A 23,525-nucleotide genomic window follows, 5' to 3' on the forward strand; every position below is an offset into this window, starting at 1 on the left:
AAAGGACAAATAGTCACCAAACGGCCTCGACCTGAGTGCAAATACATTTAGGACCTTTTAAAGTGACTGTGAGGAGTAGTGTGTGGGGCAACGCTTTGTAATTCACCATCGAAGTTACCGAGCGACCTCTCGTGCCTGTATGAAAGAACTGCGCGTGAATATGACGTCACCGCTGGAATATTCCACTGCATTAATGAAAGGGGGAGACGATTAAATTAAAGGTCTACGCTGCGTCTTTATCGTTTCCTTTTGCCCTTCTTTCGACGCGAGGATATTTCTCTCAGTGAATTTATTCTTTGGAATCGGTTATGTGAAAAACATCGAGAAAATGAGGCAGAAAACGAACAACATTTGTCTTGTTTTTATCCCCCTTTCACAAATGCAGGAAGTTGTCACAGAGAGGCGCCTTTTCTGAGCTCATGTCGTACACTTGGATCAGTAGGCCCAGGCATTTCTATTAAAAACAACAACAACAACAACAACAACAACAGGCTACTATCTGCAAAATAAAGATGGCCACTAAAAAGAAGAGAACGCCTAAAGCACAAAGTGACAGTTGGGTTGTTATTGCCGCAGGTAGGCTAAACACAGAAAACACTCACTGAATTACAACACAGACATATTAGAGCTGGGGGGGGGATAGCTCACTATTTATATTAGCTCTGATGCTTGCATGCTGCATCTCTCCTAACTCTAACGTAGAAAGATAACATTGTGATTGTCTTTAGCTAGCTTCACGTTAACGCTATATTCCTGCACCCTTAGTTAGCATTGACCTCGTTTGCTTTGGTGTTCACAGAAGCTGCCATCGACGCACAGAAGCCCGACACTGACCCAGTTTTTACGAGACTACGGAATCCAGCTACAGGTCTAACTTTATTTATACTTTTATCCAGAGCTTGGAACAAAAAAAATGAATCGTCACGATATTAAAGATATACATTTTCATTTTTTTTTTTTGTCTGAAATTAGCTCTTTTTCCCCCAAACACCAATGTAGAAACCATAATGGCACCAATATCACCGCTGTTTATCTGGATCATGCTCGTCTGTGGAGCTTCTCGGTCATCCAGGTCGTGGTAGATCTCCGGGCTGAATAAAGTCACCTGGACTTGCAGGAAACGCTCGAGAGGCTTCTTCAGGCTGGTGGGGAGTTCCAGATATTAAACCGAGAGTGACGATGATCTTATTTCACCAGTTAGGGGAACAAAGACAAAACAACACCAGAAGCACAAGCAACTTTTTTTTTCTCAATTAGTAATTAGTGCATCCTCTTATCAGTAGTGATTACAGCAGTAATCTTCCTCCTCATGGACTGGCACATTGTCTGCAGGGCGTTCCACTCACTAGTGAGGGTTTTAAGGGTGCATCCCAGAGCAGAACTAACCACACATGATCCTGCTGATGGCTTTCTGTCAGCACGGCACCCGCGTAGGACGTCGGGCTGCCTTGGACAATTTCTTACTGTTACAGACCTGTTACAGGTGCAAGCGGTCACTGCTGCTGTAGCGGCGGCCGGGCGGGGGGGACGTTTCTGAGGTGCATTAGGTAGATATGTCGAACCGGATTCTAGGCCGTTGCATTCTGTTATTGATCCTCAGCACCAATATTTGTGCCTTTTTATAAGGATGGTTTGGTTTAACAAGGGCATCAAATAAATAAAGGCATCAAAGTTTTTCCTTCTAAAAATGTGTTTTCACATTTACTACTTTCAATGTTGTGAATTATTACAAGACGTATAAATGAAGAGTTGAGAAGGTTTTCTCAGATTGGACTCAAAATGAGCCGGAGTTTATATTTTATTTGCATTTGCAGCAGTTTCGTTCCTTCTCCCGAGAGCTACATGTGGAGACGTGTGAGACGTGTGGGTGAAAGTGGCAGTTTGTCCTTCATCTTGCAGATGCAGCGTCTCTGTATTTGCTGAGTGGTGGGGATGCGCGGCTGTTTGAGGTCAAAGCATTTGAAGAGGATTTCCACTCTTGGTTCATCGGGCAGACTGTACAGAGAGGTAGCTCCCGTTCCTCATGAAACCAGCTACCTCTAATTACCTCAAATTGCCATTCCAGTATTTGTACTGATGTGTATCTGTACAATCTTTGTTCATGATAAACCTGATGATATGTTATTATGCATTCAGAGATGCTTTTTACACAAAGGCTTCATTTTAATCTTTTTAAATGATGCGTTTTGTGCTGATGAAGCGTTTCTGGTCGTCTTTTAACAGATGGGAGGCTCCTCTTCGTAACGCCGATGGATCCGCTCTATCTCCTTTTGCCATATTTGATTAAAGCTGGCAAAGACGTAAGAATCAGAAACACATGTAATCTCTCTACTCTTGTCCTGGCCACGTTTTCATGCTCATTTTGGCAGGCTCCTGTGTGATAATGACTTGATCACAACTACACTAACTTAATACTTACGTTTGTCATTGGCTGCTCAGGGGACGTTCCAGCCTGTGGATCAAGTCGTTACAGATGAGGAATTCCCGTCCTGCTCAAGGCTTTTAAAATGCGCACCTTCTTTGCACAATGTTGCAGAAGAAAAAGGTCAATTTTATTTCTTAAGATAAGATCAGTAGAGTCAGATCATTGCATTAAATGCCATTTCTATCATTCAGAGGTAGAAAAGCAGAAGTTCCACCGATACAGTCAAGAGAAGACGATGAATTGGTTGAAGAAAAAGGTATTTTATGTGATACTCAAACATATCCTGTGCAATACGAATGTGCTGACGAGGAAATGGGACATTTACTTCCACAAAGTAGAGTTTCTTAGTTTGGTTTACCTGTTCATGTTGTAGGTGGAGAGGACCGTGCTTGTGCTCAAGAAGAGCAACATTTCTGTGGGAGAGGGAGTCAAATCCACAACGTTTGTGAAAGTGAAGTCAGAGTCAGACTGGCATGAGGGTGAGTCGCTTTGTCTTCGGGTCACTTCTCTTCTTGAGACGAGTCCCATGTCCTCGACTCTGTAAAGGACATCTGGAGCCGGGATGAGCGTGTGTTCAGCTACACACACACACACACGCACGCACACACTCATGTCATCGTACAAAATCTTGCGGTGTTAACTGATGTAGATGAAAATCTAGATCTACAAATTACATCATTTTTTCTTTTCTTTTTAAATATTGTTAAGAAGTTTGGCATTTTTATCGAGCACTGTTTTTGTTGCATGTATGTGATTTTATCTTTTTCTATTAAATTAAACATTTGAATGAATGTCCCATCAGACTGGTGATTCCATCATTTTTCCCCAGTCGGGATCGCGTTTATATCGGCCTGTAGCTGTATTACTGCCACAGTCTGAATATAATACAACATTACCTCCAGACACAGGCGAAAATAAGGGTAAAACGTTTTTATCACAAAAAAACAAAAGTCGGACCCAATAATTTTATTGTAAAATCACTACCTGTCCCGAATCTTGAGGCGTTCGCTCGTCTTTTATTGCAGCAGTTAGGACGTTGACCAGTAGATGGCAGCAATGGAGCGTATTTTCTGTCTGAGAAAACGTTTCCCCAACATCAAACAATATTAAGCATGAAGCAGGAGGATGCTGCTAATTCCTAGCACTGCTATTCTCTTACCTCTGTGGTGCAGAGGACTTCCTGCGCTACGCCCATGGCCTGATATCAGAGTACATCAGTGAAGACCTGAGCAAAGCCCTCCTCAAACACTTGCAGTAGGTGCAGACTTCTGGCTAAGATCAGTCTCCTGTGATTCAGATTGAACATTCCTCTTATTCTGCTCCAGGTTACCAGAGCTCACAAGCCCAAAGGAGGCCGAACCTCCTTCTAAGGTAAAGCCTCCTTTATTCAGTACATTTTACAGAAGCTCATATTAATAGCCCTTTATGTATTTTTAATTCTTGGTGTGTGTTTCTGGTTTTGGTGGTTTTCATCCTTCCTTGTCTGCAGAAACGGAAACTTTCAGACACGCCGGTGGAGGCTGGAGAGGACTACACCAAATTCAACAGCGCAGGCTTTGTACGGAAAGTGAGTATTTCCACCGCGGTATGCTTTAATTGACCAAAGAATTCTGAGAGGACTCTATGACTTTGATGAGTATGGATCAAAGTATGGATTAGTATGGATTATGTCTTCTCTTTTGCTCTCTTTGATCTTAGTTTGGGTCAGAACCTCTATTCATGCTTATTCTTGAGGTTTTAATTTAACTCCCAGCTATCTCTGCGCAAAGTTTATTTTCATTTTTCTTTGAACTTCCAGCCGCCCAAGAAGATGACCGCTGCTCAGAAAAGTCTGGCCAAGGTAGACAAGACTGGCATGAAGACGATGTCCTCCTTCTTCTGCCCCAAGGTCAAAGCAGAGAAGAAGTAAACGTCGTACAGTTCCTTGTATTCTAATAAAGAAAAGAAAATGTGTCTGATGCCTTCATTTTCTTTTTAAATGGTGCGAATAAGACAAGAGAAGGTGATGACGAGCCATTTTGAATGGTTCTTTCTAATGCTAAACTTTTTTAAAAAAAATTTCTGGTTTCTAACGTCCATCAAGCTTCACTTCTTTTTTAGTTTGGGCTTGAAGCGCAGCGTCTGGAACGCGCTCTCCACCGCTTTGGGCAGATGGATCGGGTTCCTCTGCAGCCTCAGGCGGCTGCTCGTTGACCCACCCTGGCCCTTCTTCTTCGGGGCTCTTTCATTGGCACATTCTGGAATCGCTTTGTGCCTGGACTCATCTCGAGGAACACGTAGGACCCAGTTGGAGTGGAGGTCATGCTCAGCTGAGCTGGAGGCCACTGGGAGAGAAAGGAAGACGATGCACTGGATCAGAGTGTATTTCTATTTTGAAATAAGCAGTTCGGACTTGTAGGGGTAAAAGATGCAAACTTGATGCCTGGATGAGTCCCGTGGGAACGTGCGGACAAAAGGAGCCTCATTAATATAAGTGACACCTGAGCGTTTCTGACCAAGCCAAGCTGTGATGTAATGTTAGCAAAACGACTCCTACCACAATTGAAAATGTAGCTGAGTGTAATCAGAAGGAAAATTAGAAGTATTGCACTATAAATACAGATAGTGCAAAACTTTAAATCTGATTAACTGGTGCAGCTTTATTTTACTGGCCGGCCTTTAATGCTGCAAACTGCTGTTCAACACACTAACGTATCTGTAGCCATATATTTAGCAGCATAAGATATATTTGAAATAATCCTATGTTAAAGCTGCAATAATAAATTAATAAAACTCAAAAGTAAAATACATCTGAAACAAAGCTTGAATGGATTCAGCTAATGGAGCTGGATGAAGCAGGGAGGTTATCACTCCTGTAAAAAAATTATAACACACAAAAAGATAGGAAAGGGTCAAGAGATTTGGGTGGAGGCGACACCCACCGAGAACAGGTCTCAACAGGTAAATAGGAATCACCTGCATGGCAGCAGCATGGGAGTTTTGTATAAAGTACAGGATGTAGGAATCTGGAGAAGACTTAAGTTAATCTGTGTTAAATTCAAATACCAAGCACCACAGATTTATGTAGCGTACTCGATCAATGGCTGATTATTTATCATTGATGCAGGCAGATTCTTCATCAGCAGGCATTTATGTTTACCCCCCCCAAAAAGGTATGATTTCACCCTGATATTTGTTGGTTTATTTTTTGTTAGCTCTATTTGACATAATTTACGGGACATATTTTTATAAATCTTTGTCAGTAGGTTGGACAGGTAATGAGAAAAAAAGCTGTTACATTTTTACTGTTACATTTGCATGACATTTTCTTTCTTCTTTTCTTTCATTGAAAGTATGCATAAAGTATTTGATAGTTACCATGAACAGACATGAACAGAGGACATGAAAACAACTGAATGTTTTGAGTATAGATCCAAATAAAGAGGCAGATTCCTGATTTCTTTCTTTTTTTTATAAAACTTAAATCTTCATCACCATTTGCCACCATGGTTACGGACCTCGACTTATCAAACACGTTTTTCCCTTCAAAGACGACAAGGTGAGAAGGACAGTTTTGGAATTCGACCCTGTGAAGGTGATGTTTATTGCACATTAATCACAGGATGCTTCGAACTGAGGAAAAGGATTTCAGACTGACCTATAAAGTCCACATCTGCGTGTCCATCGTCTGTGTAAGGCTTGTGTAGCGGCTGGCTGTCACAGCTGGCGATGACCTCATCAAAGAACTGTAACGTGTCCTCCTCATCCAGGACTGCAGGGGCAGAAGACTTGACTCCCGATATCTGGAATTTAAAAAACAATTGGAGATTTTCTTTTACATTTCCTGGGTATTTTCTGGGGTAGATGATGTAATTTTACCACAGAGGTGTTGCTACACAGGGAGGCATGGCTGATAGCTTGAAAGTCTGCATGAAATATGCACAATATATAAAGCACCGCTACGACCGCTGAGGCTTTCCAGACCTCCACGTAGGTTTAACCCTGTGTTGTGACCCTACCTCAATCATAATTGTAGATTCACACAGATATATAGGGTGTCAGTGTCTTGAAAGCAGTGCAAATACATGCACACCGGAGAAAGGTGTATTTAGTAGCTTGTCAGGGATGATGCAAACAAAAAAAGAAGAAGCAACTCAGAACTCGTATTTTGGCCAAGCCTGTTGCGTTGACATTAAATTTGGCCATTATGATCAACAAACTGAATCCATAGGCAAATACAGGAGGTTGGTAAAAGCGGAATGAGACATTTTAGTGCAGCACAGCAGATCAATGCAGGGGCAGGTGCCCGCACTGAAGCGGCCTGGTGTCTTACCGGTTCTCCCCTTTTCGGTGGGGACGGTGCAGGCTTCTTCTTGGAGGACACGGTGGCCTCCCTCACACTCTTTGTGTATTGCCGTCTCAGAGCCACAAGGGCCTCCAGGTACTCCAGACAGTTCTGACTCTGAGAGTAGAGCCATATCCTGTCCTCTTGTCGCTGATAGTAGTACAAGGTAGACTCGATGCTCACTGTACTTTTACTGCGTTTTAAACTCGAGCCCACGGCTTCCGGACTTCTTCCTCCCACCACCAGCATGGAGGTGCTGCGGACCAGCCGGACGGTGCAGGCGTTGTGGTAGTCCCGTTCGGACCGGAGCCCGCCGCCGCCATCCCCCCCTCCGTGTCCGTGACGGTTGGGTCGGAAGGCGTTGTTAATCTTCCTGAACATTCCTCTACACTGAGTCTTTCAGGGTCACAGACGTTCTCGCGTATTCCTTGGTGTTTGAGAACCATCCGGCCATATCCAGCTCTTTAGGTCCAACCAGTAATCACCAAGAGGAACCGACAGAAACGTGAACCGTGACCAGTCGCTGTCCGGGGTGCTGAAATGTCCAGTCGTGCCTCAGAGTAGAGCCGAGCCTCTTGCCCAACATCTCTACCTGCTATCGGATGTTGCTCAGCAACACTGCTGTAGCAACGGGTCGGTAACTTTACGCGTGTGGTACCTTTACTGCCTGGGTTAGGTTTCATGACGCAATGAGAAGGACAATAGTCAGAATCCACCTCGCCGGGGCTGGGAAACAAGAGTTGGGGGGAGTTATGAGATCTATTTGTTTGATCATATTATATTTAGCGGAACATGGGCCAACGAGTTCATTACATTTTGAGGGGGCGGGATCCGGATGCAGAATCTGGATTGTTTTTTTTTCCACTTTCTTCAGCATTGCAAGATTTTCAACATTTTATCAAGACCGCGAAAAATAATAGACCATTAAAAACAACAAGTTGGCATTAATATCCCCCGTCAGATGCGCAGCTGGATCCAGATCCGGACCAGATGCGAAGCTATCTTGAATTTAATAATGTGCCGTCGTGGTGATCCAGACTTTTGACGATAACTCAAGACTGTTTTCTAGGTATACGTAAAGATCAAAATAATAAATTCCTCTATGGACAATCTGCACATTTCATTTTGAGTTACTTCTAGGTTTCCTCGCCTCTTTAATAATACATAATTTTCTCTTATCTTTCAGGCGCTGCTGCTGTCGAGGTTTTTGATGTCACAGTCGGAGGAAGTCTAAAGTCTTGACTAAAACGAGCCATGGATGCAAGAGACGTTTCTACAGGAGGTGGACAGAGGAGAAAAGCAAAGATCGATGAAAAGAAAAAGCTCAAATCAGGAGGAGTTCATGGACGTCTCAGTGAATAGACATCCAGACGAGAGTCAGGTAGGAAGTGATGACTTATGGCTGGGTATGTCAACGCAAAGACTCACTTCTGCTTGGGTGGGGGGGTCACAGGTAACAGGAGTGACTCTGACGGTGTGGCGTGACCTACCAGAGAACAAAAACAGGAAGTAGCATCATTTGGGTTCCGTTTCCAAAAATGTTGATGACATTAAAAACCCAGACTCCAAGAAAACCCCTCGATCCCAACGTGTCTGGTCTCTCCGTGGAGCTGTGGGTTGGAATCTTTCAGCTGACATGTGCTTTTAACACCATAATTGTAGTTAATTTTATACTAACCAAAATAAGATTGTGTGTGTGTGTGTGTGTGTGAGATAGTCCCCTTCTGAATTCAGCTTCAATCATGCACCTGTTTCTATTTTAAAGAAGGTAAACTTTTGAGGTGTCTTTTCACCGCATCTGCTTTTTCGTTTCTCTTATCAGGAACAGTTCTGTAGAAATAAGACGTTTGACACACGGTGAGTGGGCACGGACACAGCTGCACTATTGTGTCTGCTGAAACAGGAAGAAAGAGATGTCTTACACTGCCACTTCCTGTAGGGGCGAGTATGAAACAACCCACATGTGAATGCTCTGGTGAGGCACAGCAGACGGGTTGGCTCAGCTGGACCAAGCAGGGTTTTACCGTGATACAGGCTGAGAGCTGAGAGACACTGATCGAGGTAGGATGATACGTCAGAGAAATATGATTTAGCTTTATGTTGTCTAGATAAAATAGATGAAGTAACTTTTAAACAGCTTAAAATATATCATCTTTAGAATCACGATAGAATCAGTTGAAACTGCTTTTATGGATGGATCATTCATGCATTATTAGAAAATATCAAGTCAGTCATTGACGTTTATAGGATGAGCTGTTTTGTTTTGTTGTGGGATGGTTATTCCAAATAAATAAATACTGAATGACATTTATTTTGGTAGCTACTTCGCCTAATGAATATTAGCATGCATTTAAAGGTCTAATGTTTGCACAGCGTAAAAGGCATTAAGTTACCTGTGTGCTTTCATGACTCAGCTCACCTCGTTGCTGCAGCCATGCTTTGTGAAGGCAGATTGTTCAGGATGATCTATGGCGAATTGGAGGAGCTGGATCCTCGGCCTCCTCAGACGACGCTCCTGAACGCTTATGGGCTGCCGAGAACAGCTGCTACTCTCATTCCAGGCCCCACCAGACATTCTCCACTTGCTCATCGCGATTATTCCGAGCAGGCTGGTTGTGCAGGCGACGGGGAGGCTTCAGCGGCGTCGCTGGATCCTCCGTTGCTACCCACGGATCTGCACAGAGCCCCGCCAGGCAGACAAATCTCTTCAGAGATAGAGATACCAGCTCATGCGTGCTCAGTTAGCGATGCCCCTTTCTTGGTTCCCTCCTCCTGTCAGAGCATCTGCCAAAACTACAGTGACCTCCATATCGGGGGTGACCAGGTGTTGCCCCTCTCAGCCAACGATGGCGAGCTCCGGCTCTGCAAGGATGCCCAGGCTGCTGGCCCCTTCCTCCAGTCCTGTGACGTCCTTCCAGCCGTGGAGGATTCTCCCCCGGGACAGATGAGTCACGGCGGTCTTCAGCACCCGCAGAGGGGAGGCTCACATCGGTGGAGACAGGGGAGCAATCGTGATCGCAGCTTTTTGTTTCATGATCGCGAAGGTCCGTTCTCCAATTCTCTTCTAAATCACTATCTGGAGCAGAAACTCATGGACTTGTATCAGCAATACATGATGGATAAAATGTCCAGAGAACGGGACTCGAACCTGGGCCCCATTTACCCTTTGTTGGGCTCAGAGCTGGTACTGACCAGCTTAGACCAGATCACGTTGCAGCTGAGTCGGGAAGGTAATCTGGAGGCTGGGCTGGCCAAGGACATGGTTCTCAGCTGCTTCCTGCGGGTGGCTGGCGACAGCCAGTCAAGTGAGATCAGCACACCCTTTCTACAGATCTCAAGCGAGGGAGCAGCTTCCAGGGAATAAAGACCAGTGACCTCAGTGTCAAAGAACTTACTCCTCCAGTTTTCCCTGTCAGTTCAGTTTTTTTAATCACCACAAATAAGATGAAACTCAAAAACTGCATTCGATTTATTCCATGTTTTTTGAACTATTGAGAGGCTGATAGTGATGCTAAGTAATCAATAGGCGAATTATATACCTCTGAATTATAAGATCTATTCATACCACTGAAATATGTGCATGCAGTCTGCTGTTGGAGTACAGTTTTCAATTTCTAAACAGGAGTAAAGACAGGAAGTGAGAATTGAAACTGATCGTTTCCTTTTGGCCTTGATTTCTAACTGAAATACATCATCAGCACAATCATGTTCCTACTTCTTGGACAGTTGAATATCCATGAGCATGTTGTAGGTCTGACAATCAGTTATTCTCCTTACGTTAATGTTTGTCTGTGGTCACGACATCCCGATGAATTCAATCAATAAATCAATTCAGATGAAGTGAAATCAATTTCCAACCCACTTTCCCCATCCCTGTTTGCCCTTCACTTGGTAGTTTGACATTGAATGAACATGAACCGATGAGGCCTGCGTGTAAAGTCTTTTTTACATTCATATTTTTCGCTGTTTATAGATAACACCCGTCGGAATCCGCATGAAGTTCAAACCGACAACCAGAAACGCGTGCGCCGCAGTTAGACATGTGGAACCTTTGCATATCAATAGTGCCAGAAATTGTCAAAGAGGTCAAACGATTGGATGCCTTCTAAATATTTTAGGTGCTTTTAGTGTTTTGAACCAAAAACATCTTTGGTGGCTCTTTAGTCAATCTGATGCTCGGACTATTGATGAGTTTGTCAGACGACTGATGGTCATGCAATATGTCTGAGCATAGCAGTAAGCTCAAAACACTTAAATAGATAATGCAGAATGTTGGAATTAATGTTTAAAGGAAATCCTTTTAATACACCAAAATGTTTCCCTTCATGCTCTACTGCTAAAGAGTCACAAGGGGGAAGCATTATCACCTGACTTATTAACCTCTGACTAACATGCAGCCTCCTCCTCCTCTTCCTCCCTGCCGCCCCTTCTGCACTCAACCTCTATCCATCCAGCTAACGCTTCCTCTCATCTGCAGCGCGCTGCTCATCTATGATGTCACACCGACTGGGTTGTAACACACAGGCGGCCAGCGCCAACACAAAGTGTTGCACCGTGTTTGTGATTCCAGTTTGTCTGGTGTGTAAACAACACACCAGGTTTAAGATAAGGTCATTTGCACTGCATGATTTACTCTGGGAAAATGACGCTCTGGGACAAATGGGAACAGCAGAAGGGCTTCGCACTGTTCGATTTACACTTCAGGAGTGACATGTTAGTTTACACGTTGCCTCCTATTGCAAGAGCTTTGAAAGGCCTGCGACACCAATCTTGCTGAGTGCAGCCGTGGCCTTCTGAGCCAGCGTTTGATCAGCTTCCTTCTTTCCTGTCCAAACAGAGAGCCACAGGAGGAAACTGTGTTTACCGGGCTGAGCGCCGCAGTCAGAGCCCTGTCAAGTCTCAAGGCCGCAGAGACACATGTTTGGTATTTCTGCTGCTATTCTGACTGAACTTTCCAGGTACTTTTTTTTTTTTTTTAAATAACCCAATCCGTGCAGACCTAAACAAAGCCGAAACACACTCACATATAAATATGATTCACCCGATGCCAAGCCCAGCAGAGTGAGCGTATGAAAATATGATTTCCACAGACCTTGGAAAAATGAACAGATGCATTTTTCCAGTGGAGGTAAAGAATCGTTTAAAGGTCGGAAGGTAAAGATACGATGTCTCTGCCAACAAGTCGCGAATATTAACTCGCAAACCCTCAACTTCGCCAAGTGGCAAACTTCATCGACGTATATTCCTCCCTGTTTGACAACAGAAATAGAAAGACAAAGAGGCTTCTGTAACTTTCTTTAATTAGCAGTTGTTGTTGGTGTCCCGTTAAAAAAAAAAAAGGCCAGAGAATGAGAGAAGCCATGCAATAAGAGGAGGGTTCAACTGAACGGTAAGCTGCATTGATTTCACACACGGAGTGAAAAATGAAAAACTCCCCACACTTCTCACATGGTTTAGCAATAGATTAACAGGGAGCTCGAAGTGTTGCGGCATCTTTCAGAGGTTCATAAAGTAATTTTCTTGTCACAAAGAGCTTTTTCCATGGAAGGAAGTAAAGGCAAGGCCACAAGATTTCATATCAAAGCCAAGGTCTCATATACAGTCTCGCTATTGTGGCTGTACTGCTCCGTGGCACTCTGCGGCTCGTCTTTATTTAAAAAGCTTTTAGCATGTGTCCTTGTTAATTGGAACAGTCATATACTGTTTTCTTATATTTTTCCTTTCTTTGAAACGGTGTGATTTCAGAACTTCTGTTGCAGCTTCTCAAGGTCTAATGATCAAGATCCCTTGAAGCGCTTTCCAGTATGGACCCAAACGCACGCAGGTGGATTAAAATCATCTTTGTGGATATTAAATAGACATCGGCTAACCTTAATCCGGATCGCCCTGACCTCAACAACTGACACACAAATGAGTTTTCCCTAAGTGGGGGACACAACAAAGGCATTTGTTCTCAAGTGGGCCAGACATGCAAAGTCTACTGGTCTTTAAACCGTCCTTTGTCCAGGAGCTGAACTCCTTTCTGAGTGGCCTTGAGGGAATGTGTTTTTGTTCTTTCGATTATATCAATGGGAGTGACTTAACGGCAGCGGGATGGAACGTTTAATGACAGTCGTGCTCTGTATCCTGCTGATTGACACTGGGATATGTAGGTGGGGGGGGACGCACATTTCCCGGTCAGTTAGTCGCTCAAGGTTGCAGGGAGCCTGCAGCAGCGTTGATGACCTTGGCTGAGCCTGGAGCAGACGGCGAGAAACCATGAGAGACAGCAGGGCAGCGTGGTCCAGTGCTCAAAGAGCTGGGGAGCATAATGCGGTAAAGCATGACTATACATCACAGCACGCTGTCCCACCTGAGTGATGATGGCAACTGGCTGCAAAAACAGGGTTTTAACCCACGCTGCATGATTTCTTTCTGCAGATGTTTAAACTGTATATTTCACGATTTTGACAGGAAACGCATTGTTCTGCAAAAGCGGCGTGAAATGTTTCGCCAATCCTTCAGATTCTATATCATCTTTCACATGTAACCCTATAAGCTATGCTCCAATGTTCTGCTGCAGCTTGTCACAGGTTCCTTCATCCTTTCCTTTTCTCTGTTTGCAGACTGTCAACCTTTTGAAAGAAATATGCTTGGTGCACCTTTAAGAATGAATCATTCTTCCCACACGTTTGGACTTTTCACGGAGGATCAGCATTTAATATTTAAAGAAAGCTCATGCTGATATTTTATTAATCCAGTCTGAGTATTAAAAAAAAATAAAAAATTTTTTTAGGAGGAGTAGAACTCATGATTATCCACAACTGTCTTTATTTTTTTTAATGAATTTGACACCATTCCTCCAGTGATAAAATTTCTGATGATCAACTCTAACCCTGATTTTTTGCTTTTAAATCTGCAATCAATAAACGATTCAATAAGCATTTCAGTTGTGCTACAGTTGTCATCTGTGTCGCGTTACTTCTAAAACCTTGTAGGAAAATGAAAATCACAACATGTCAAAGATTAGAAGCTTTGAACGCAATATTCTCACACCCTGATACCTAATGTAAAGGGGGCGTATCCGGAAATAACTATTGTTTCTATAGCTTCAGGAAAACGACTTCCTTAGAGTCGGACAAGTGCACCTTTTGATGGCTGTGTTCCATTCCATTTGTGAATCACAAAACATATTTACCAACTGCTTCATAATTCATGATGTAAAAATACCAGCACTGTATAAAATAACGTACATACGCAGCCAAAACGCAGCTAACAGGCAAGCTGGAGTTTTGAAATATAAAACAAGTGGAGGACAAGTGCAGTTAAAGGTCGCACAAAGATAAAAAAATAACAATAAAAAAACCCCACAGAAATGGCTTTTGAGATTTTCAGCGGATGATGACAATATTTCACAGCGCTTCAAAAAACGTTCAAAACATCAGATTTCAAGGCCTTGCAGAACTTTAATCACACAAGTCTCACGGAAACAAAGCAAAGGCAGACAACATGAGTCACTGCTTGTCAGTGAATCTCTCACACGAGTCTGGAAACGGGTTTGTTGCTGCTCAAGGTGAAAGAGACTTGCATACAGAACAATTCACTTGGAAATTTAATGAGTTTTTTGGGGGGTGAAAATGAAAATTAGTCAGTTGTTTTTGCTTTCATCCCCCAAAGCAAAATAAACTTAATTTCCCTCATTTTCATTTCATGTCACCTTGATCTTTTCCATATGTGAGCCTTTCCTTGTCTTCACCTCCAGGCCCCCCCCCCCCCACTCCTTCCTCCCATTTCTCTTCCACCCCCCCGGGTTGTCAACATTGTTATTAGTGACATAATTTACCTCCTTATGCAAACATGACCCTGTAAGCCAAAAATATTCACACTGTAGTCACTGCGAGTTCAGCAAAGGATGAGATAGGAGGCACATAAATTCATGTTTCACTTAGTAGCCTTTCCATGCATCACAACACATCTTCACACACACACACACACACACACAGGTGCGTACATGTCGTGCATCTGTTTTCCACAGTGACCTGCATTTGCATAGCTCCGGCTGGAGACGGGAAACTACCCGACGCCTAAACGAGGTGAAGCGATCTTCATCTTCACGCCATTGTTGTGTCTGAATGTCTCTACAATGCTACCGGTGTGTAAAGCCTTTGTGACTCAGAGCGAGATCATTGGAATCATGGCATGAAAAGTCAAAGAGAAAACGGTTTCTAGCATTGAGGAGGCTGAATAAATTGAACCCAGCAGAGGCGCTGGGGGATTGTTATTGCTCTGCACTGTATAGAATCAGTAAAACACGCACATGTATGAGTTTGTCCTTGATGGTGTCATGTTACCCCCTCCCCCACCCCGATTTCTTCAACCCCTAGGGGTCCCCTCAACCTTAACTAATTAGCTCACATCCCAGTGGCATATGCTCAATGCACAATTTATCCACAACAAGGACGTTACCACTGCAGCGTCCCGCCTCGCCGCTGCCTCTCTTGGTTGCGAGAATCTGTTTCCTGCTTGTTTTGATATGAAGCACTAAGTTACCTTAATCCTTTAACTTTGTGTGCACCTGCTTTGTGATTTTTAGGACTTTTGTTTTAGATATATATATATATACAAGTTTTATATTAATAACAGATGAATAAATACAAATCCTTATGATGTAGTTTGGCATCAAATGGTCCCTCTTTTGGACCATTTGATCAGTCGAATGGTGAGAACACGTCTCCATGTAACATGTAAATCTGGAGACATGCTGCTATTCTTAAGTGTTATTATTTTTGTAATATACACGCTACAAAATATCCTACATGTGAAAATGTATGGACAAAAAACCCGGATGCATCTTGAGACTTTAAAAACCTTGGCTTTTGGAGGTCAGATGCTTTATGAGCTCGATTACTACAATGCACTTGATGCTGGTGTCTCTCACTCGCCCCTCAGCCTCCTCCATCCAGTTCATACTGTGGCTGCTCATCTTTAATCAACCAGATGTAAGCATGTCACCCCGGTTCTACCTGCTCTCTTCTGGCGCCCTCTGTGTTCGAGAACAGATTTTAAACTTTTGCTGTTTGTGTTTAAAGCTCTTAATGGACGGCCCCATCTTATTTATCTGATTTGTTACACTTTGTGTCTGTGACAGGCCCTTGAGGTCCTCTCACAAACTTTTACTGGATGTTCCAAGGCCATCTTGTTAACACTGGGGTGTGTGTGTGTGTGTGTGTGTGTGTGTGGGGGGGGGGGGAACGACTCCAGACTCTGGAACCAGCTCCCTCTGGATTTACACTCCATTACTGACCTGGGCCATTTAAAGTTCAATCTTAAAACGTATTTATTAAGGCAGGCTTTTAATACTTAATAGCTCTGTGCTGTCTGTTTGTCTGTTTCCTTTTTAATTATAAAGTCCTTCGGATACCTTCATTGGTTGTTGTAAAGGGCTGTATAAATAAACACTGACTGAAACAAACATTGGGTGGCACGGTGGTGCAATGGGTAGCGCTGTTGCGTCAAAGCAAGAAGGTTCCTGGTTTGAATCCGCTCTGTCTGTCCAGATGCGTTTTGAATTGGTCACTTCAAATTCTCCGTACATTTTAGTATGAGGGTGTCTATCTCCGAGGCTGGGGTGTCCGATGAATGAAAGTTATTATTTACAGCTGCAAGATGCTGAAGAACTGCCCACAGATGTACTGAGGTGGTCTTAGGACGATTTACACGATTCTAAACTGCCTCTAATCTCCCTTTAGAATCTACGCAACTAAAATAAATACCGGATTAGTCAAAGTTTGATGAAACACACAGTCAAAGTCTGCACGCACAGAAAAATGAAGATATCTATGACAAGCCGAGGTGCAACAGGTGGTTCCTGTTGCAGCTGGTTAACGCGGAGTCTGGCCCAGCTCAAGACTCCCATGTTTGGCTGCAGAGAGGCTGAGGCTGCAGCTTGAGGGGCACCGTGCCCTCGAGCCGTGTCACGCTCATCACTCCCTGCATCCACCCACGGGCGGAATCTCCGCTAAAGAGCACTTTAAAATAGAGCTGCAATCTGTTGCTTGAGCAGCTGTTCATTTTCATTATAAGAGAGAGATCACAAAATGCAGACGTATTAATACTAGAGAAATGGGCCGTTAACGGGAGACGTGGCATCAATATGTATGATACATGAATCAAGAAATTATCCTTTTGTAAAATTAAAACGTTTACAATGCCCTATGAAGTGAACTGTCTCATTTGATGAGTGAATGAAGCTCGGACTTGACAGCTCATTGATGAAAGACACCATGAAATAGAACAGCATATAAGTGATTGATGTTTCCCTTAAACTTCCCTAAAACTCTCCTATGGGGTTTATGTAAAACCGCACTGGTCAGTAGACCATTTTCTCAGACCTCACAGTTTCTCTGCAACACATTGCAAAAAAATAAAAGACAAAGTCTGATTCCCAAATAGGATATCCTGTGTAAAAGACAAATAAAAGACTGTGTTGCATGTAACTATGCAAAAGTGCATGTCTCATTTTTACCTCCGCCAAGGAGGTGATGCCTTCGCTGGCGTTGGTTTGTTTGTTTATCTGTTAGAAACATAACTCAAAAGGTTCTGCACAGATCTTGATGAAATGGTGGGGATGGCACCAGGAACGGGTGATTACATTTTGGTGATGATCCAAAAGAGATCCTGGATTCTGGATTACTTTGACATTTTTGTTAAGATTACAATGAATGGATCTTCAAATTTTGTTCCTCAATATCTCGGTTGATTATTGACCAATGTTTATGGAATTTTTCAGAGTCATGTAGGGTGGGGATCTCTATCTTATTTGATCTGAATCGGATCCGGATTGCGGATCTGGTTGCAATTTTTCAGAAAAATGGGGGTAGACATTGCATTTAGCAGGATTACGGAAAACTGCCAGATGGATCTTGATGAAAAGAAATCTCGAAATGGGTCTTGGTCTAACTTACATCCCATTAAATTTTGAGAGCCATCCGGATACCCATATGGATACCAAAATTATTGTTATTATTTTTTATTTTATTTTAACATTGAAAACCCCATTTATGGATTCAAAAATCAGTCACAAATACTGTACACATCAACTCTGATTCACTTTTACTTTTCATGTTTGGGGTATAAAGATACCAAGAACAATTTTGAACCTTTTGGTGATGATCCAGATCACCATGTGGATGGTGTAAATCCAATTAGGAGGGGAATGAGCTGCTTGGCGGAGGTCTGTGCTCTCTGAGTGCTTTTCTAGTTTTTAAATGAAAGCAACAGCATTGGCATAAATTAATTACCCAAAGCCCACCAAAATGTTAACAACAAATAAATAACAAAGAGACGTTGAAACAGGATTTTCCCCCGAACTCTCTTTTGCACCATTGCCACGACACGAACCAAACAACAAAACCACTTGCCGTGAACCAGAACAACTTTTCTTTTCCCCTTTTATCACATATCTGAACACAAACCTGCAGTAAAGGCGAGAATACAAAACAGTCTGAGTCTGGCTAGCTGTAAAGCCACCATATCGGCTGCTTTGCTTGTAACAGGCTGGATGACCTTGTGTTTATACACTGACTTTGAACACAGAGACAAATAGACTATGAAACATTGTGTCATCCAACGTTTACCCACATTCAGCGAGGTGTCCCAGTTAAACACGAGCAAAGCTTTGCTCACAGAGAAGCTCTGCGGATCATGAGCTGCTTTTACTAATTGTTTGGTTTATCACTGTGCTAATAAATCCAGTGTAAGCAACGGGAGCGATCAGCCGGGATCACCTATGATCCACTGGGATCCCACTGAGGCGTCCGCAGGGAATCCCATTTTCCCGGAAATCCAATTCTATAAACCTAATTTAAACTTGATGCTGTATCTTAACCCGTTGTAAAACTTACTAGAACAGTACCAGATAAATAAATAAAAATGAATACAAACAAATAAAAACACAACAATTTTAGCCGTCAGCCATTACATTTAATTTAAACTTGTTTTCCTTGTTTTTTATTGCTCTTCGACACAAACGCACGCACATCTGCACACTGCTGTAAGTTAGTGACACAAGTCCTTGGAAAGTGCGGTATTCAATTTGTAACTATTATGGAGACAAGGACACACTCCTTTATGTGAGCAGCCACTGAGAGAAAATGGAGGCAGTCGCTATGGAAACCGCCAGAAGAGTGCCCAACAAATCAACAAACAATGCAGTACAAGACTTTTCCAGGGCAACCATTTGATGCGAGGCCTTGAGTCACACAAAGTTGTCCTCTTCGCTTCCTGAGACCTGTCTGTGTGCGTCTGAGCCCCCAGTGTTTGGTAACAACCTTGTGTTTCTCTCCACCCTTGTGTTTCAAGGCCAACTTGGCTGAATGTGCCAGAGAACTGTCTTTCTGCGGTCACTGCAACCTCAACATTTTATTTGTCCAATCAGAGTCCGGGAAATGCTTTCTGCTGTAAATGATCCGGCCCAACAATGCTCGCTCGTGGCGATCACTTACGCTGCATTAAAGAAGACGCTGCGGTCACAGCGGCGTCTTTAAACAGCAAACGTTTTCACCTGGGAACGCCGGAGACCCGACGCACCGGACTGCCGCCTTCCATTCCCACTGCAATCCCTGCCCGTGCTCTGCTCGCACTCTCCCATGCCCTTTGATTGATTCAAACAGCGTCTTTGCTGCTGGACTTGCTCGAAATTTCAGATGCAAATCTCCATAGCGGCCGATGCTGTCAGACGCCTGGATGTTGCACAAGTTACTCTGCAAAGTGCAGATCATGTCAAATAGCCATTTTCTTTTGTCTAAATAAACAGAGCAGCTCGTTCATCGGTGAAAGACGGCAATGGGGGGGGGCGGGCATTTGTATACATTTCTGATAGATAAAGAAAACAGACATTTTCACACCCTGCCTGAATAGTCTGGTGGATATGTCCACGTTGAGTCAGAGTCTTAGGTAGAACTCGCATCCGTCATGCTGAAATGTGTCGGTTTCATTCCGACAGACGGACACAAACAGCGCCGGATTTGGTGGGACGTGTGTTCACATATTGAACCAGGCCTCTCCATACCGAGCCATTTTAAACTGGGCTTGAGACCAGCAGGCACTCGGCCAGGGAAAATGCCTGCTCTATATCACAGAGTGCTGAGAACACACTGGACCCGTGAAGCTGATAACACAACTCTGGCTACTTTACTTGGAGATAGGGTTTCTAGAAGGTAAATTATTGGCCACAGCCAATTGTGCAAAGACAAAGAGAAGCTCTTCGCTAAAGGAACTTTATGATGTCATGTCTGGACTGGCCTCGTTTTCATGAGCTTCTGCACCTCCATGCAATCTCTTAACTCAGCTTTTCTTTCATTCGCCTCTCCTGGGAAAACGTAAAGCACTCATAGGGCGGACGAGAAGGTGCTTCAAAAGGAGCTCCGCTTCACAAACACGCAGGCAAATCCGAAAGAAAACCGACAAGAACATACTGATGGAAATTAAAAAAACACGCAGCAAGTAAAAAATAAATAAAAACTAACAAAAAAGCTCTGCCATACTGAAGGAACATGGAACATGATTTTAAGTATAATACAACATGGTTTAAAGCAACACTGTTGAACTACAGCAGCCCATATGAAATCAGAATGTAATACATCATCATCCCATGATCTCCCACACCGTAAAGATTCCCTCCTCCTACGTTTAGACAGCCCGAAACCGATACGCACCAGACCAGTTTACTCTATTGCTGCTTCACGATGAAAGGAAAAGGATGATGAAGTGTAGAAAGGCTTTTACTGTGAAGTCGACACAAGAAGTGAAGCGATTTGTTTTTTTCATCGCTGCCGTCGACATCCAGCTGCAACTCGTGACGACAGATGTTTTCAGGGTTTCAGCCGCTGGATCGAGGTGGCGCGATGAACCCCAACAGGCAAGCGATGCACCTCCACTGTTCTGCAGCACGAGAGGACTCTGCCCTGCTACAACACCATCGGATCACACTCACGACTCACAGCAAGAGAGAGAGAGGGCTCACTGGAAAGAATCAGAAAATAGTTTCCAGGACATGTCAAAAACTAAATCGATTGGAAGGAGAAACGAATGCGTTTATGAGTGGAGGAGATGAAGCCAGGACACAGAAGACACAATGAGGATGTCGCCATGACAAAGTTGTTTTAATAGAATCTGCCTCATGCCAAATGAAGAACAGTCGGTCTACAAACCAACCGCTATGTGGAATCGTTATTATTACCTCCGCTGAGGCGGCGGTTATAGCCACCGGCGTTGGTTTGCCTGTCAGACTGTTAGCAAGATACATTTTGGCGATGATCCAGAAGAGATCCTGGATTCTGGAACATTTAGAATTTTATGTTAACGTTGCAGTCAATGGAGCTTCAAAGTATGTTCCTCAATAACTCGGGCGATTATTGACCAATTGTTTATGGAATTTGACACAGTCATGTAGGGTGGGGGCCTCTATCTCACCACCGAATTTCATCTGGATCTGAGCCAGAATGAGGCCTGCAGGAAAAAATATGAACTCCTATTTACGGATTAAAAAATCTGTTACAAATACACATAAACTCTGATTCACTTTTACTTTTCATGGTTGGTGTATAAAGATACCAAGAACCATTTAGAACCTTTTGGTGATGATGCAGATCACCATGTGGACGGTGTAAATCCAATTAGAAGGGGAAATTGGGTATTGGGGAAAGTAAAAAATAAAAAAAAACCTCTACATTGCAATATTAAAGAAACAATTAAATCTTCTTTAGCCTCTGATCCACCCCAACAAACATTTTCATCAGCATATCGCACCATGTTTTTAAAATATCATGCACCCCCCCCCCCCCCCCTCAGTTCTAGGGGTAAATAACTCTGACCAAAGTCCACATTAAAATTCAATGGAATTGTTTGGTTGAGCTGAAAACAGTCACAATAGCCCTCACTCAAACAGGGCTGTGAGTCTGGTTTTGAATAAAGTTGGGTTGAATTCACTGGGTGGGGTTCTTTGGTTGAGCCTCTTGCTCTGCTGAGCTCCTTCTAATTCGTCCTGCTTTCTCACCTGATGTTATTTGACTGTGGTTTCCCCCGTGCCAAGTATTTTATACCTCCAACTTGAATTGTGCACAGCCTCCCATTAAAGTGATTAAACCATACCAAGGCCAGCGTATAAATTCTATTCAGTATCAAGTCAAATAATCAAGAGAAACAAGATTGTTAATGAATATCTTTTTATGCAGACGTATTTAACACCGCTCTGGCTTTATAAAAAATCTTTAGGGAAGATGGTGGAGTCAAGACCTGCTTTAAGTACACCTTGTACACATTTGACGGCTAAACAAATGAAGCCGAAAGCGAGACAACGCGTGACAGAACGCCATCGCCGTCTTTTCAACTCTGTGCTTTTCTGCAACAATAATGGAAGCTCACCTTGAGATGGAAGGACTTTTATAACCTGTGCTGGCTGGGCCTTGAGCAGGAGAACAGACAGGCTGGGCGAAGGTTGCTTATCCCAGGGTGTCCTTGATATAAACATGTGAAAAATCTCTCTTTTCTTTCTCTCAGTCAAATCAATACAAAGACATTTAGCCTCCAAATCATGCTGTAGCACGACTGCAAAAAAGTTGTTTCATCCTGTCTTTATTCACGGCTGCATCCTTCAGTGCGACAGAGCAGGGGACGGCGAAGGTTCCGCTTGCTTCTATTTCATAAATGCGGCCGTGCGCTCAATGTCATCCTTTCTCCACACCAGAGATAAACCTTGAAGGGTACTTGTTTGTTACTAAGAGCTGCTTTTCTCAACATGCTGCAGGGAAGGTACGTTTGAAGTAATCGCCGCTCACACTGTCTCTCATTCCGACTACGTCTTTGACTATTTTCTTCCTCTGGTTAATCACTGTAATCTCCTCTGAATCCCCCCCCCCTGCAGGTAACAGCCAGCCCTAACCTGTGATCCCTCTTAGGACCAATTAGGACAAAGCCCTAATTCATCTGCTTTACACCGACCTGTCGTCTGTTCACTGACCCCCCCCCCCCCCCTCATTCTCCTTCAGTGACAGAAGCAGAGGAGACCATTGAGTCATGACATCATAATTCACCTCCTCCTGTTTTCACGGTTAAATCAATACCAGTGAGTCCGAGTCAAGGTTGGAGGCTGGCCTTCACGGCTTGGCTCTTCCTGCTTCCTTCTCACAGAAAATCAGATAAATTGTCCCTAAAATAATTAAGCCTTCATGCAGCTCCGCCGCTGGCCTGTGTTTTTTACTGGCTCCTGTCTGATAAACAGCAACTGCCAGAGTCAAGGTAGAGCTGAAAGTACAACCGGGCTTTGACTCCTCTCTTTCTTCTTCTTCTCTCTCTTTCTCTCCTTTTTAATTAAACAGACGTACAACGTGCTGCTTCTCTACCCTTAATGCCATTGGATTAGATTATTGAACTGGCTGCAACATAAAAAAAAAAAAAATATTGTTTAATATGGCGTGAGAGCCCTGCAAAGTGCGTTTCACTTGTGTGCGAGGGAGGGAGAGAGAGAGAGAGAGAGAGAGAGAGAGAGAGAGAGAGAGGTGGAGAAAGAGGAGGCGCAAATAGTCTGAACAAGCTCTGAAAGCGCGCGTCCAGACAGAAGCCAATATAAACGTTGTGCCCTTCACGCGAGGCTATCAGGGGCCACGGAAACGCGGCTACTTCAGGGGCCACGGAAACACGGCTACTTCAGGGGCCACGGAAACGCGGCTACTTCAGGGGCCACGGAAACGCGGCTACTTCTGCCACTGACCTCCGTCCCATGTAGAGCGGCCAGCGGCC

At 43.6% G+C, this 23,525-nt stretch overlaps 3 protein-coding genes across 4 annotated transcripts; 2 read left to right on the forward strand and 1 right to left on the reverse strand.

Annotated features, from left to right (window-relative positions):
- The first annotated feature begins 434 nt into the window (after positions 1-434).
- On the forward strand, positions 435-4,372 carry LOC137916658 (ribonuclease H2 subunit B-like). 2 transcript variants are annotated; one of them, XM_068759628.1, is made up of 11 exons: positions 435-576; positions 800-868; positions 1,900-2,007; positions 2,224-2,300; positions 2,440-2,545; positions 2,617-2,681; positions 2,799-2,904; positions 3,598-3,679; positions 3,751-3,796; positions 3,915-3,992; positions 4,224-4,372. In XM_068759628.1, the coding sequence occupies exons 1-11, from the start codon at positions 513-515 to the stop codon at positions 4,332-4,334; spliced, it is 912 nt and encodes a 303-aa protein (XP_068615729.1). In that variant the 5' UTR covers positions 435-512; the 3' UTR covers positions 4,335-4,372. The 2 variants fall into 2 exon arrangements, with proteins under 2 accessions (XP_068615729.1, XP_068615730.1); XM_068759629.1 differs by having other exon boundaries at positions 4,195-4,237.
- A 138-nt stretch (positions 4,373-4,510) lies between these two features.
- LOC137916660 (uncharacterized protein C13orf42-like) lies at positions 4,511-7,130 on the reverse strand. The gene is made up of 3 exons (XM_068759631.1): positions 6,738-7,130; positions 6,063-6,207; positions 4,511-4,749 (listed from the first exon to the last, which is right to left on the reverse strand). The coding sequence occupies exons 1-3, from the start codon at positions 7,128-7,130 to the stop codon at positions 4,511-4,513; spliced, it is 777 nt and encodes a 258-aa protein (XP_068615732.1).
- A 2,080-nt stretch (positions 7,131-9,210) lies between these two features.
- LOC137916659 (TLR adapter interacting with SLC15A4 on the lysosome-like) lies at positions 9,211-10,113 on the forward strand. The gene has a single exon (XM_068759630.1). It carries the CDS (start codon positions 9,211-9,213, stop codon positions 10,111-10,113), a length of 903 nt encoding a protein of 300 aa, XP_068615731.1.
- The last annotated feature ends 13,412 nt before the right edge of the window (positions 10,114-23,525 follow it).

Source organism: Brachionichthys hirsutus, unplaced genomic scaffold, assembly GCF_040956055.1.
Source record: "Brachionichthys hirsutus isolate HB-005 unplaced genomic scaffold, CSIRO-AGI_Bhir_v1 contig_918, whole genome shotgun sequence".
Taxonomy (NCBI): Eukaryota; Metazoa; Chordata; class Actinopteri; order Lophiiformes; family Brachionichthyidae; genus Brachionichthys; species Brachionichthys hirsutus.